This window comes from Pithys albifrons, chromosome 7, assembly GCF_047495875.1.
Source record: "Pithys albifrons albifrons isolate INPA30051 chromosome 7, PitAlb_v1, whole genome shotgun sequence".
NCBI lineage: Eukaryota > Metazoa > Chordata > Aves > Passeriformes > Thamnophilidae > Pithys > Pithys albifrons.
Window position 1 is genome coordinate 43,363,343 of NC_092464.1, and position 15,960 is coordinate 43,379,302.

The 15,960-nt window shown below is 44.0% G+C and overlaps 1 protein-coding gene across 1 annotated transcript in view; it reads left to right on the forward strand.

Annotated features, from left to right (window-relative positions):
- The window catches only part of SH3BP5 (SH3 domain binding protein 5), a 51,766-nt gene that overhangs the window by 32,807 nt on the left and 2,999 nt on the right, over positions 1–15,960 (forward strand). The window contains exons 5-7 of the mRNA XM_071561201.1: positions 7,040–7,170; positions 11,218–11,260; positions 13,199–13,418. Of these exons, the coding sequence (XP_071417302.1) occupies positions 7,040–7,170; positions 11,218–11,260; positions 13,199–13,418 (394 nt within the window). The remainder of the gene's footprint in view (positions 1–7,039; positions 7,171–11,217; positions 11,261–13,198; positions 13,419–15,960) is intronic.

Below are 15,960 nucleotides of genomic sequence, written 5' to 3' on the forward strand. Positions count from 1 at the left end.
ATACATGTGTTATGGGAGCTCTTACCCTGGAAGAACAGGGACATGTTCCAATTTTAGTATAACCTGTTCTTAGTATGGAATAAGTTGAACAAGGCACTTTGCTTCAGAAATGCTTATTTGGATGTAGAATTACTCAAAAATGTGGGTTCCATTTTAATCTTGCACACTGCTTTATCCTGAAATAACTTTCAAATGTAGGCAAGGTCTTACCTGCTTTGTAAAGTCAGAAGAGATGCATCATCTAACAAAGAAAGGCAATGTTCTTTCTAGAAGCTGTCAAGAAGAATTTTCGTGTCTTTTGCTGTGTCTCTTTTTTCCTGTCTGTTAAAAAAGATACATATAAAATGGCAGAAAGGTTTTTCTAACATGAAAGAACCAAAAATTGAAGTTAAAAATCCTTGTTCTGTCAGTTTCCTTAATATGTTGATGAAGCTGAGCTTGCTGTTCTAAGTATGCTAGTGTGCCATACAATGTTCATATTGTCTTGCAGTCCTCAATGCAGTAGCTCTATTCTGTTGCAGAAGCTTCTGAGTTATAAGAAAGCCTCTATTTCAGGGTGAATTGTAAAACCCAGCTGCCTGATGAAGAAACAGGGAACAAAAAGGACGTTGGCTGCATGTAGGGGAGACATGGAAAACCTGGTATATATTAAAGAAAGAGAAAACACACTCCAGGGTATTGTTTGTGTTACTGTCTTTATGATCATTAGGTATTTGCAGATCTGGTAACCTCTGTGTGTTTCTGAGTGGAGCCCTCCCTTTGCAGTGAGTATGTGCTAGGCTGTTGTTTTCCCTGGTTATTATCCCTGCTCAATATGAGCAAAGTCCAGAAATGTATACACAATTTTTGATTCTCAGAATTGATAGGTGAGAAAACAGGAAGCATCTAAGGAGTTGCTGGGGGCTGCTACACTGCTGAGTTTGGGTGGAGAGTGACAACAGTCACATATTGGCCACCTCTCTCTAGCTGGCTTATAAAAAAAACTTGTGTTGGGGTGGGTGAGGAAAGAAAGAAACAAAAGCAATTTTGAGAGTTCAAACAGGTTCCTCTTTTCATTGGAATTCTTAAGGGGATCCCTGTGTCCTTCTACAACCCTTAATCTTTCCCTGGCAGTCTGTGAGAGTTGTACACCTGAGATGAGCAAATGCAGTGATTTAGAGCAGAAGAGGACTGCTGACAGTGTTTGGAGTCGTGCTGGTGGTGTTGATATGTCACTGAGTGCAGAATACCTGCTTGTTGGGGCACTGATTCAAGCCACAATGTCTCTGGTTTGTTACAGCTGAACGGTAAGTAGGAAGTGTAGATCTACCTACTGCAGGTGTAAAATCCCATAGGCACTGACTGGACTGCAGCTGAGGGCTTCTTGAATGGAAAACTTATCATCCAACAGTTCCCAGTGCTTAAAATAGCCTGGGTAAGCTCAGTTCCCATAAAGCACCCATCTGCACCTTGCCTGGGTGTCGCAGATTTTGAGAGAGTGCCATGGAAGTTTGTCTTGTGATTTTCACTGGCCACAGTGAAGGTCACGAGATCTTGAGGTTATGGCCAGAGCCAAGGAGGGTGAAAATGCTGCTGCTGGTCCTGATTGAACAGACCCAGCATTAGTCTGTTTGGGTTGCTTTACTGAGTTTTGTATGTTCTTTAAGAATGGGGTTAAAACTTTCTTGTCTTCAGTTCATGCAGTTAAAGAAGTGCTTTGTTCCATGAGGCAAACAGAATAGCTGGGATCTCAGGGAGCAGCAAATGTAATCATTCTCTACCAAGCTGTGGGTGAAAACAGATTGGACGATGAGATCTACTAGAACCAAAGTTCTCCTTGACTGCCCCAGTGTTTGCTGATAACTCAAATAATTAACTGTTAATTACATTACAAATCACTAATGGAAAATGGTTCTGAGAGTGAAGTCTGAGGGTTAAGAAATAGAATTCTACTTCTGCATAAGATTACTCTTGGAGAAAGCTTTTGCACTAATTATTTGGATTTGCTAGCTTTTTTTTTTTGCATGTATTTATAAGTGACAGTTGTACTGGGCAGAGAATAATCTTGTAGTGGGTCTTGTACAGCAAGAGCTCAAGTGCAGAAAAGCATCTCTGAGCCAAATGTTAGAAGTGGGGCACTAATTAATTTGTTTTGCTGTTGATAGTAATGCCAGACAAGAGTAGTGTTTTTATTTGCTATTCTTGGGCAGAGGCAGCAGGTGTTCTTGAATTACTCTGAAATTTGGAACAAAACCCGAGCCCTGTAGAGGCTTGGTAGCTGTAAAACACCACAAACTAAAAGCATAAAGAAAAAGGATAAGCAAGAGAACAAACAAGAAACTGATTTCTTATATAGCCATATGTGGAAATGCTGCCAGGTTAGTTTTGCACTAGACCCGATGGATATGGACAAAGACTTGGGTTCCAGAGTACCAAACAGGAAATGCTGTTTCCAGACCCTCATTGGAAGGAAATAGAGTTAAGGGTTTCTTGTGATTGCTTTTTGGTATCTCCAAAGACTGAAAAGCTATTAACACTATTTTTAATGTGGTAATCTAATGGATTACTGTAAATAAGGCTTTTGTAGCCACTGATATAGAAAATCATGGAATTCAACAGATGCAAAACAAAGAAGTTACAGGAATTTTGTTTATCCTGAGTGAGCTGAAAGTATAACGTGTGGAAAGGTCTTTCTCTTCATGGAGCAGACAAGGACCAGCGTGAGCAGGTACAGGGAGAACAGACTGTCACTCTGATATTTTCTACACCTTGCAGTTTGAGCTACTTTTCCAAAGGAAGCTGGTGCATAAACAGGAGCTGGATGCCTGCCTGCCTGCCTCAGAGATGCAGCTAATCCCTGTCTGTGCTGAGCTATGTGTTGACAACCCTGAGGCACTGGACTGTGGTGCAATCCTGCAAGTCAGGCAGCTGCCTTACCCACTTCTAATTTGATGTGTATTTTGGGGTAAAGTCCTGTGCTTTTTAATAGATGTCTGTTTTTCCACAGATCTGAAACATGTAATGACACTTAGGCTGGAATTTGGTTCATCAGTGTCATGTATCTAGAACCTGACTTTGTATTACAGTTACTTGGCAAAGTTCCATTATAGTGAAAGGAGATCTTATCAATATGTTGGTGGTTTTTGGAGAACAGTTTATGTGACCAGAGAGGCAAGTTCATTTTAAGATAAATTCTCTTTTGATTGTAATGGAAATATAGACAAGTTTGATGAGCTCTTAAGTTGCCTGGAGAAGAAGAGTACTGTTCACTCTTAGCCATTGGCTTACTGGCTTTTCGGTATGTCTTTAAAATTTGGAGATGATGTTTTTTGGAAGTGGAGTTGTGTTGCCTTTCTGCTAGTACCTTGAATATAATGCTGCAGTTTGGAGTGCAGAGAGCAATGCTGTGAAAGGGCCAAAGGATGCTGAATATTGGAGGGATGGAGGAGAAAGATCTTCGTATTCATACTCCTGTTGAAAATTATTCATAAAGGTGTACAAAGGGAAAATACTGACAGATGTGGTAACCTTGAGACAAGCTGGAGCAAAAAGGAAGATCCTTCATGAATTTCAAGAGAAATTGCTAATTTCTAATTGCTGATGCAATCTGCAGTCTTAAAAAGGTTCTGCTTTTACAGTCTTTCCTGAGATATGCTCAGTTCATAAATTCTGGCAGGGAAAAGAAATGTTTTGGCTCTTGATCATGAGACATTTTAAAAAGGAAAGGATGAGGGGAGAGTTAAAGAGGGAAGAGGCATGCTCCCTCTTGGATTAACTTGGCTTGTGAAACTCCCTTTGATATTACATCGTGAAGTACCATCTGTCAGTGTAAAATGTGTGGGTGCTTTCATGATGTAGAGAGGAGAGAGACTTCCTGAAGCTAGAAAAACTTTGAGAAAAAAGGGGGAGAAGAAAAGTCTGTGAAAGAAACAACAAAAATACTACATCCTTCCTTGTCCTAATGTCTCTGTCACTTCATGGAAAGGATTCTATGTAATCCCTTGTATTATTGATTCTCTCCTCCTGGTTTACTGATCTTGTATTGTCTCTTTCCTCTTTTACAATCAGTTTAGTTTTTCGAGAAAGAAACAATTGTCCAGAGTAATTCTCTGGCTTAGATGGTCAGCTTTGCTGAACTCCACTGATAAAATTTTTCTTTTGCATCTGTTGTCATTACTAAAGTTTTGTCTGTAGTCCATTTTTCACTTCAGGTCATGGAAATGTTTTGGATGGAGCAAAGCTTCTAGTACAGACCTAATAATGGTAAATATATAGTCTACACTGACCTTCCTTTCCCAGACAGCTTTGTTTCCCTTTCTTCCTGGAAAGGGTAATGAACATGGGGACATATGGCTGTCAGCAAATTTCATATTTTGTCAGCTGTTTTGAGGTTATTACAATCTATCATCCTCAAATCTCAGTTCTGCAGGGTTCAGCATTTCTGTGATGTTTGATATGAAAGATAGGAAAAATCAGCATGATACTGGACACCTTACCTGCTTTATGACCCTGATGTTGGTAGTACTTACCATGTGATTTGTCCCAGGTACTGAAGGTTATACTAATTTAGCCTCAAGAATGGATGTGAGGGATTGAAACTGAGCACTGGCAAATTCCAGTTGCTCCATTATTTTTGTAGCTTCCAGCATTTTTGAATTGCAGTTTCCTTGCCACAGTGCAAAGAAGATGAACCACCTTTTAAGCAGTCTCTGGAGACTGCATTTTCATTTGAGATACTTCCACGCTAAAACCAGCATTGTCTGACATGTTTCACTAAGGAGTGTCATTGCAGCAACCTGGCTCTCAAACAGTTGGTAGAGATAAGAGGTTGCAGCTTGTTTTCAGGATGCAGGAGTCAGTCTCTTATGAACCTGATAGATTTGCTCCCCGCCCCTTCTTTGAAAGTGGATGCCTTATATATATAATATATATTATAGCAGATGAAAAGATCCTGTGGAATTCTTCCTTTCTTGTAGTTTAAAGTTCTGTAGCAACTTTTTTGTTTAATAAGTGGTGTGTGCAGATGAGCAAAAAGTGGCCTCCAGTTGCAGCAGCAAGAGCTGCTAGTTGATGCTGATGCAGTGCAGCTTTGGCAATTTCACACTTTCATTTCGGCATCAGAAAGGACAACATGAGAGTTTTCCTGACAGGAGCAGCACTTCAAGCAAGTCCAAGCTGACCATCTCTTTTCCCTGTTCAGTTCAGTCTGAGGGCCAGGAGGGCTAGCACACTTCCCAAAACTTAGAGCTTTGTGGGTGAGGTTATTTAAAATCAAGATATCTTAAATATTCTCTTTCTCTGGATCTTAGAGTTCATCACAGTCTGGTGTATGGAAGCCAGACTGGTGGTAGGAGCCAGTTGGAACACATTTGCTTGAAGTTGTGGAGTAGCTGGTATCACAGCTGAAATATTTCAAAATCCAGTACTGGAGTAAAATAAGTCCTGCCATTTTTTGTATACCTTTATAACTGCAAGAAAGGAAGATAGAAAAAATTGCCTGCTTTCCCATCAATGCCAGACCAATAGTGAGATGTCACCAGTTTTCTTATTTTTCTTAAACAAATCAGTCACCTCCCTGTCTGGATCGTGACTATTAGTGCATTAAATAAAACACATTTTCTGACTTACACCTCTGACATCTCAAATTTGGACAATGAAATACCCTGGACAGAATTACTGGCAAATGTGAATATGGGATATCACCAGTGCAGCTAATGGAGAGACATTTACTTTTCCTGTTGCTTTTGTAGACTCCTGGTAGCTGCCAGATGCCATGGCAGTGAGTGTTTATTTATGACGCTTTGAAGAAGTGATGCCTTGAAGGATTTGTGGGTGTGTGTGCAGGGCTGCAGCTTGACTGGCTGGGGGAGGTCTGGTCTGGCCATGCAAAGCAGCTGATGTGCTGCACGTCAAGCATCTGCCTGCCCAGATGGAATCAGGGTATTGTTCAGATTGGAAAAATCCTCAGAGATTGAGTCCAACTGTTAACCCAGCACTGCCAAGTCCACCACTAAACCATGCCCTTAAGTGCCACATCTGCAAGTCTTTTAAATACCTGCAGGGATGGTGACTCACCCACTTCCTTGGGCAACCTGTTCCAGTGCTTGACAACCCTTTCAGTGAAGAAATTTTTCCCAATATCCAATCTAAACCCTCCCTGGTGCAACTTGAAGCAACAAGATGCATGTTACTTGGCAGAAGAGGCCAACCTCCACCTTGCTGCATCCTCCTTTCAGGTAGTGGTAGAGAGCAGTAAGATCCCTCTGAGTCTTCTTTTCTCCAGGCTAAACACCCTCGGCTTGCTCAGCTGCTCCTCATAAAACTTGTATTCCAGACCCTTCACCAGCTTTGTTGCCCTTCACTGGACACTCTCCAGCACCTCAATGTAGGATATACATTAGGATGTATAGGATATACATTAGGAGTGGTGGTCTGGTCATCATGATAGGTCTGCTGGTCTGCATGGTAGGGGTGTCAGCTCAAGGCTTGAACCTCTGTATTTGCAATGTTGAAACTGTGATTTGAGGCAGAAGATCTGTTTCAAGAGAAGAGCCATCTTGGGCATTCTGTTTTCTAGTGATTCAGACTGAACTGGGTTTGAGTCTTCCCTCTGCTCAGCCCTTTGCAGAGTGGTGGGGCTGCAGCTGGGGCTGAGCACCCTGCAGCTCTCTCCTGGGAAGGCTGGGCTCCTGTGAGAGGAGCAGGAGGGTAAATGTTCAGTGTAACTTCTGCTAGTGGGCGTTGCTCCACTCATGAATACCTAACTTAAGTGGTTTAAAAAATGGATGATCCCAAAATCTGAGGTTCTTATGAACCTCCCGTAAGAGATATTATGAGAGAAGCTGCAACACCTCTGTTATTATTAACAGTGTTTGCAAATCTGACATATTGCTGCTCTTCTCAGGAAAGATTTTTAAGAAGGTTCATTGTAAGTAATTTTTTTCTGTTTTTTTTTTCTGACATGAGCTGATTGGAGAGATTGTGAAGTTGCTGTTAATTAAAAGGATAAGAAATGCATCATTGTGTCTTGGCATTGAACCTGTTTCTTTCCCTCTTGAAGGTCATGGAGGCAGAACAGACCAAAACAAGAAGTGAATTGGTTCACAAGGAGACTGCAGCCAAATACAATGCTGCCATGGGAAGGATGAAACAGCTGGAGAAGAAGCTGAAAAGAGCCATCAATAAATCAAAGTATGTTTTACATCTGGAGATGAATTTTGTGGTGAAATCTATTTGGGGGAAATACCAATTCTGTGGGATTTTTTGAACTTGTGAAAGTGTATTGCTCTTTAGGCTACTGCCTGCGTGTAGCAGCCTCACAACATAATTGGTACTGGTGTTTCTCCTTGCATTTGTTGTCCTTTTAACATTATTTGAAAAACCTAATTTGATAGACTGGTGAACTATATGGAATAAGAAACCTTCTCTGGGTGGCATCTTGGTCTTGTTCCAGTGCATTGAACCCTTTTTTGGTGGTGTGTGACTTGAGAAACAGGCCCGTGGGATTCACAGGGATGCTGTCTGCAGAGCAGCACAGCTCTGTGTGTAGGTGTTTCACAGCTTAGGCTTGCTTGCAGCTTAGTTCTTATTTTTAGTTGGGAGAGCAACAAAGCAAGTGATGGAAGCCTGAGAGGTGTGAGACTGCACTGGTGTAGCTGCTGTACATCAGACTTGTTTACTTCCTGAGGCTGCCGTGGCAAAGCCGTGTGAGGGCTGTTCCTGGGGAAAGAAACACACTTCAGAAGGCATAGCTGAGCAGCATAAGTGACATTAATAATTGTGTCTGCATCTGATGTGCAGTTTTGCTCCATTGAGGAGAAGTGAAACAGCTTTTTGCTCAGAACCTGTTTAAATTTTTGGCCCTGTTTACAAGCAATTCTTAATCTTCTTTATATTTCACAGTATTTTTTTTCTACATTTCCAGACTGTAGCTTGTCTAAACAATCTGCTTGCTGTATTTAACTTTTAATCCCTCCGTCTAAAATGACTTTTTGGTGAAACTGGTCAGCTAAAGATCTATTTTGGTTGGTGTTTGCTCAATTCAAGAAAGGATTAGCACTTTTCAAGCAAGATTCCAGCATGTTTGCTGAAACAGTGTAGCGGTGTGACTTCCTAGCATGAGCTGCATGCTGCTTGTCTAGCGCTGCACAGGAACTGTGAAAACCATCATCACATCACTAAGTGACAGATTCCTCTGGGGGAAAGCAATATCTGAGAAGTGGTTTGACTGCTAGAAGTTCCCTCCTTACAATAAGATGTAAAATAAATACCCTGGTTAAGTTGTCAGTGGGGTCCTACACAGCTTTTTATAGACATGATCGTGCAGAGTCTGATGCCCCAGCTGCCTCTTTTGTAATTTGCCTCTAAGTCTTCATTTCCTTGCTGAAACTACCCTCAGAGGAGTGTGGTCTTCTGTCATTCTCCTCCAGACAAGCTGTTTTTCACTTGTTTAGATGGATCCCAGCAGATTCCTTTGTCTCATGGCAGGACTGACTGCAGTTTAAAACCACCTACGTGGGATGCTTTGGAGACCCTTTAATGAGGGGTGTACCGAAATGCCACTTCTAACCTAGTATTGAAATGGAAGGTACCTGATGGCACAAACAGTCATGGATGTATTTGAAGTTGTGCTATATAGGGATGTTGGAAAGGTGACTTGTCTCTCAGCATTGTAATTTTCATGTAAAGAAAAATTGAAACTGAGCTGAAAACAGCAGTGCTGTCAAGTGGCTACATAAACTGGGAAATGAGGCTGCTGAATTTGCAGCTGTTTGTGCTTTAGCATGTAGCTGACTACTAGCTGCTCCTCAGGGAGTGTTTAACACCAGCATCCTGCTCAGACCTTCTCCCTGGGTGGTGTGGGAGCACTGGCTGTAATGCTTGGGCCTTTCAGGCCCATTTCTCCATCCTCTCTCACTATCAACTCGTGAATAGACATGATGAACGAGCTGCTCTCTTTCAGGCAGAAATGATTTGCATTTGCTCCTTGCTTCAGTCTGGATTAAGTTGCTTAAGCATTACTATTTTGAAAGTAAGACTGGGACAGCCTGGAGGAAAGTCATTTAGATGATTTGCTGTGTAAAGTTGATGAGCGAAGGATTATTGGATAGTTTTGTTTTGGTTTTGCTTTTAATTTTCTTTCTGGGTGCTTACTTCTTTGTAAGCTATGAATGTGCATAGGGCTGCATGTTCTTAACAGTCACCAGATCTTCTGGCTCAATGCCTTTAAGCTGTGGGATAATGAACTTGCCTGTCTGTGTTAGCTGGTTTTTGGAAGTCACTTTCTGCTCCGGTGACTTGGGCAAAATGCCCTTCACTCTTCCTGTCACCTACTTAAAAAGCACTTCGGCTGTGCAGTGCTCTGGCCTTGGACAACTGATGGAGTGGGGCATTGATTCCATGAGTGAAAGATTCACCTGCCCTGCTGAGTTATGGGTCAGATTTCAATAGTTACGGGCCATGGATGTGAGAGGATGAAGTGACTCGAGGAGATGGGAGTCCCTGCCCTGCCATTGCACTGGTTTCTGCTGGCATCAGATGCCTGGCTGTGTGTTATAGAAGTGAGTGAGCAAGAGTGCTTATGTACAGGCTCCTGCATGCCAGTCTGTCAGAGCCTTCCTGAGGCTTAGATGGCATTTTTCTTACTTGTTACAAGTAAACACGCCTGCTCATACGTGTATTGTGTACATACACACATGCATATATATATTGTTTTTTTCACACCATGCAAATGCACATGTGCTTGTGGCTGATAGAAAGAGGACTTTCCCCCCAGGTTTGTGGAAGCTGTTGGGAGGTTAAGACTCAAGCCTAGTTGTTTCCTCCCAGTTGGCGCCAGGGTAAGGAGGAGAGAGAATCAGGTCATTTGAGGTGAAGGGGTTTCCCTGTTTTCCCTGTTCATGTTTCCCTGCAACACTGTTCTGTCAGTGTCTGTGTCTTCCCATTGCTTTGGGGTACAGCTGTAGGAATCCTTTATCTCTTGGATCCAAACTCTCACCTACAATGTTTTATCCTGCCTGGCAGGTGCATTTGTGTAGCCTTTGGCAGGGTTATGTCCTAGTGAGGGAAGGCAGAGGTACAGTTTGACTGGATCAGTGTCACTGGAAGCATCAAGATCTGGCTGTGTGCTCCTACTGATGGTAGGGGGGGTGATTAAAAATATCAGAGCCTGAAATGACCTACTCTTAGGGAAACACAGCTCAGTTATATTGTGTGTGACTGCATAGTGAATTGAACCCTTCAAAGAATATAGGATCAGAAAGTCACAGTTTTGGACCCCCGAATTCTAGTGCGCAGTCCAAAATGCAGCTGCAGTAGGACTTGCAGCTCAGAAGAGACTTGCTGTCAGGGTAGAAACATGATATGGGTAGTTCACATTCTTGTAAACTCCTGTCTGATTGTTTATCTCTCCCCTGCTTTCCAGGAAAGTGGCTGAGAGGTGAAGAGGGTAGTAAGCTCTGCTAAAAAATCAGGACTCTTATTTCCTTTAGCTCCTCAGTGTTGTATCAGATGATATTGGCTTGTGGGCTTCAAAACTTTGAGGCTGGAACATGGTTCCTAGGCTTCGTCCTGCAGCTCTTATACCTCTGTCCTCCTGCAGTCTTTTTTATTTTTTTTGTTGTTGTTGTTGTTGTCTTTTTGTTGTCAGAGGTGGGAAGCAGAGTGGATGTGACACTGTTCTGTGTCCAGGCAGACTGTTTGAGAGCTGTGCAGCATCAGGGAAGTGCCTGGTGGGCCACTGGCAGGAAGTGCTGTCCTTCTATGTGGTGCTCTGACCTCCCTTCATCCCCTTTCCTTCCCTGACAAACCTGAGAACTGCCCTTCCATCTCCCACATCTGAATCCAGGGAAGTCTAAGGTTCACCTCCCATGGGGAATTTATGTGTGCTGTGGGCTGCTGAGGAATTAGATGGGTGCAGAGAAGTTGCTTATGCCTGAAGGTGGATGTTGCATTTAAATATCTTGCAGAATCTAGTCCTGAAGGAAATAACTGTCAACTCTAAAAACTGGAATTTTGCAATTTGTATTTAGGTCAAAAGACCCATGAGAATAGATATATTAGAGAGGGAAATACACTGGGAGCACATGTACATGTCCTATCGTCTAGGTAGTGGTCTCCTGGGATTACAGTAATACGCAAAATGGCTGTGTTAATGCTACAAAGAGAGCAACTACTCACCCCAGTACTCTGCATTCAGTCCCAGTGATTGTAAACAATTGTTCTTTGTTTTTTCCACAGACCTTATTTCGAACTCAAGGCAAAGTACTATGTCCAACTGGAGGTACGTATGTAATTCAGATCCATCTGAAACTCTTTACTGCTTACAGTAAATACTGAAATTACATCTAAAGTGCTTGACAACTGTGTTGTGTTTCTGTGAAAAAGCAATTCAAAACCTCTTGAGCAATTTGCTAAGCACATTTTGAAGATAAAAGACTAAGAGAGGCTTTGTTTTCTTGTGTGAAATCAGTGTGTTCAAACCCTGCTGCTTACTGCCAGAGCCAAACACAGTTTGGCTATCTTTATTTCTTGTATTTTAATGTGTTTGGGGTTTATTTGTTGTAGGGTTTTATTTGGTTTTTTTTTTCATGCTTCAAACTGTTTAACTGTGCTTGGGGTGCTCTTTTATGTTTACTTTTATTTAACAGAACAAGTAACCTGCTTGTACTACTCAAACATCACACAGATGTGAATTTCTGATTTGGAGTTTGGCATAAATGGAATTTGTGATTTGGCTGGGTGGGCTTCCAGGGCTTTTCTTTAACATCTTAGCACTGCATTATTCTGTGTGGTGCAATGATGTCTGGCCAGTGCTTGGGCACAGCACATGCCTTGCAAGGCACAGTGGCCCTGGGGTGGGCATGGCAGCTGTGTGTGGGATGGTAATTCCTGCTATTACAGCCCTTAGTCTTGGAGCTGCCAGGAGTGGGAGAGCAAAGTAGCCCTGCAAATTCAAATGCAAGAAACATTCTCTTTCTACTTGAGTGACTTTTGCTTCATTGGCCCCCAAAACGAGGGGCCTGGCTCCTCTGAGTTGGAGGGTGGTGGCTGGTGCTGTGGCTGTGTGTGACGTGCACAGGGTTTAACTGGAGCCCGTTGCCTTGCATCGTTGGCCATGGGTGCAGGAAGGCTCCAGTTGGGTGCTAGGTCAGTATATTGCCATTCCTTGCCTGGGATGCAATGCATGTCCCCCATCTTTTTTGTGAGCCCTTCCCTGAGCTGTCTGAGATGCAGCAGCTCTTTGTAAGCCTCAGAGACTCTGGCGTGCACCTTTTCCTTGCCAGTTTCCAGGCTTGGGTGCCCTCTGCTCCCCTCTTGCCTGCCTGTGTAGCTGTGGTCAGCAGCTGTTGCTGCATGGAGCTGAACCTTTGCCTGTCCTGGGCTGGCTGCCAGCCCAATCATCACTTCTGGCTAGAAGCATCTTTTGAGAAATCCCCTTTTCCCCATGGGTAAAGGCTCACTGTCAGGGGGCCTGTTGCTTCTCTGTGGCAGTAGCTCAATGCCCTTCTGAAGCAAGGTGATTGTGTAAAATGTAATACAAAAGAGAGCACAGATTGCTTTTAATGTACAATATAAAGTATTGAGACAGCCACAGACACACACAAGCATTGTTCTCCCTTTGCGAGACAGAGGGTACAACACTTTTGGCCTTGCTGTAGAGTGGTGTTTGTGCCTGGGGACACAGAAACTGCTGTATTACAGCTGTCAGGGTTTGAGCCTTGCTGCTTTCTGGTCTGAAGGTTTAGTGACCAGAAGGGATGGGTTTGGTGCTCAGTGGAGAGTGAGGCTTAGCCCCCTCAGGGGTGACCCCCAGCCTTGCTCTGCTCTGCAGACAGGGCTGCCAGTAAACCTTAGGGGCGGTTCTAGCACAAGCCGTGACATTTTGTTGAGAGCTGATTCCTGCAAATGAGAGATCCTGCATGTTAGCAGCGTGGGGGGGACTCTGCTCTGTGCTTAGCCAGGGGCCATTACTACACTCCAGAGGCAGTCCCAGACCCTGGCTCCTGCGGTTTGCCCTGCTGTTGTCTCCTTCACAATGTCACTGCTTGTGCTAGGATGCTTTTGAATTCCAAACCCTCCCAGTCCCCTAGATGGTAACTAGCCCTGGTTTGTGCCAGCTTGTCTGTGTAGAACCAAGTCACCTGGGCACATGATGGGGAACTGTGTGCTGTGTGTCATTTCTAGTCAAAGTCCATCTAATACCTGTCTTCCTTGTTAGCAACTGAAGAAAACAGTGGATGACCTGCAGGCAAAACTGGCCCTGGCAAAGGGAGAATATAAGACTGCCTTGAAAAATCTGGAGATGATCTCAGATGAGATTCATGAGAGGAGAAGGTCCACTGCGATGGGGCCCAGAGGATGTGGTGTGGGTGCTGAAGGGAGCAATACCTCCGTCGAAGACCTGTCAGCAAGTAAACTGGAGTCGGACACTGTCTCCAGTGAGTACAGAGCACGCTTGGGAATATCCCAGGGGCATGGTAGGAAATGCTGAGATTAAGGTTGTTCTGTGTATTCTGCAGTTTTGAAATTTGCTGGCTGTTGTGGGACTGTGGCTAAGTTGTTACGCTTCTTGTTATTACAGGCATTGATTGCATTATTTTCCAGCCAGTTTTCAAGGGGAAGGGTTAGGAGTTGAAGTGCATCAGCTGCTGTTTTTGTACAGTGCTGTATGAAAGGAGCAAAATGAATGCACTTCAGAGCATGCATCTAATTTTAAGGCAGTGATGCTGCCGTTGGTGACTTGCCTGGGGCAGTCACAGGCTGCTGCAGGTCATACAGCAGGTTGCTGAGGTGGCAGTGCTGTTTGGGAACAGACCTTTTGGATCAAGTGCCTGTCTGCCAGTGCTGGGTCTGTGGCAGAGGAGCTAAAGTTGCAGCTGCAGCACTACAGAAAGGTGTGATGCTCGCACAGAGGCATGTAAGGATATAAGCTCCTTCCCAGTGCAGAATCTTTTGCCAAGATGTGATTTCAGCAGGGCATGTGTGCTGCAAACAAGGGAAGTGAAGAAGCAGCAATATGCTGATGCAGTGTGCTGAGGGGCTCTGTCTGAAATGGGTGCCAGCAGCAACCTCCAAACAAGGTCCAGGCAAGCTTTCTGGTGGTACATGGGGACCTTGTGTTGCATAGTCTTTTGTATGGAGAGTTTGCATTTGTCCTGGCTCTGGGTAAAAGTGGACATTGTATGTGGCCTACTTTTGCCTCCCTCTTGGACACTTTTTCCCCTTCCTGATGCAGAAAGTCTTTTTTTGCTGCCCAATCCCACAAATTCCAATTTAATTTGTATTTCAGCTCCATTTTTGCAGGAAAAAGTCTGTCAGGATTGCAGGAGTTCATAGTTGCACAGCTTGGTGCCTGAAGGCTGAACATGCAGTTTGCACATAGAGGCTGGTGCCTATTAGCACTGAGGTCCTGTAAGTCTGTGGTACATCCTGGCTATGCCCTGGGAGCTGGGAGATGGCCCTGGACTGGCATTCCATCTCTGCACTGGTAGTTTTGCATGCTGTATTGGAGCTCTCAACTCAGTACGGTGCAGCTGGGACCTGAGTTGCTGCAGGAAGCAAGTGTGGTGTCTGGGCCAGCTGATGCAGTGGGGTTTCAATGTGGCTGCTTATCTTCTGCCACCCTGAATTCCCGAGGTTGAGCCTTTCTGAGTTAGGCAGCAGTTCCCTCTTTGGATACCCCCGAGTCCTCCCTCCTCCTGCAGAAGGCCTCCTGAAAGGCTTAGCTTAACCTAGTTAAGGTTTTCTTGTGCTGGAGTTCAGGGGCCTGAGATACAGGGGCAGAAAGAGCCAGAAAATTATCAAAACAACCAGTTGCTGGCTCTCCTGGCAACTGCTGAGGCTACAGGTAAGGACTGATAGCATGGTCTGGTGTAGGAGGAAGGACTTCAGGTTGTGTCTAGTGCCACCACAACTGGGTTACAACAGGGCAGAACTAGCAGCCTGCCAAAATAGACTGGATGAGTCAAACTGTCATTGTAATGTGTACAGAGGTTTCCACCAAGGTCCTTTTGTGTCTTGATTTCTGTCTGCTGGAGCTGAATAAAATACCTTGTCATTAGCAAAAGGTTCTTGGCCCTTGCAGATGCTCCTGTATTTTACAGTAAGTTTAGATGGTGGAAAGTAAGCTACAGTTTAAGTTCTGCTGCTTGTAGAACTGGCTGATGTCAGTGCTTCTTGGCAAGTAGAGGACTCTGTAATTGGAAACTTGCTTTTTGCTCAACCTTTTTTTGCTTTCACCCCCTGCAAAGTTATCTGTATTGCTCTCCATATATTGATAAAATGCAGCAAATGAGAATGCCTCTCTGCAGTCTTGTATTTGACATCATTAAAAGTAAATCACAAAATGCAGACCACAAGAAAAACTGCCTCTGAGCACGAAGTGCCCTAGAGGGGGCTCAGAAAGGTGGATAATGCTGTTATCCATTTTATGTTTGAAGCCTTTTAGGTCAGTTCTGCAAATGTGTAAGTAAAAGTTCTGCCATCTGCAAATCCAGCAGAAAGAGGCTGAACATCTTTGCAATAACCATGTTGGTGGCTGCCTCTGTCGGCACTTCTGTGTCCCAGTGGTGCCTGTGAGCCCTGGGCTGCCAGGCTGACATACTCCTTTGAAACTTCTCCTTTGAGCCATTTTGTTAATGCTCCTGCTTTACTCCTGCTGCTCCTCCGAAGAGCTTCTGAGCCTCACTGGCAGTGGTGGGAATTGAATCGGAGGGAGGCAGAATTGAAGATAACCTCAGGTCACGTGTCTTGCTGTCTGTGGGACATCTTCAGGCCAGTGTGATTCCAGCACACATTTCTGTTGTGCAGAGGCCGATGCACATAAAGAACCTTCTAATCCCAGTGGGACTACTTGTCTGCAGAAGTCTTTGGCTTGTAGGTCCCCATCCTACAGTGAGCCATGTCTGAAGTAGGTTGAATTTCAGCAAAATCTACATCCCCGTGTTGCCTTTAACGGTTTCTCCTCTGGCTGCTAATAAA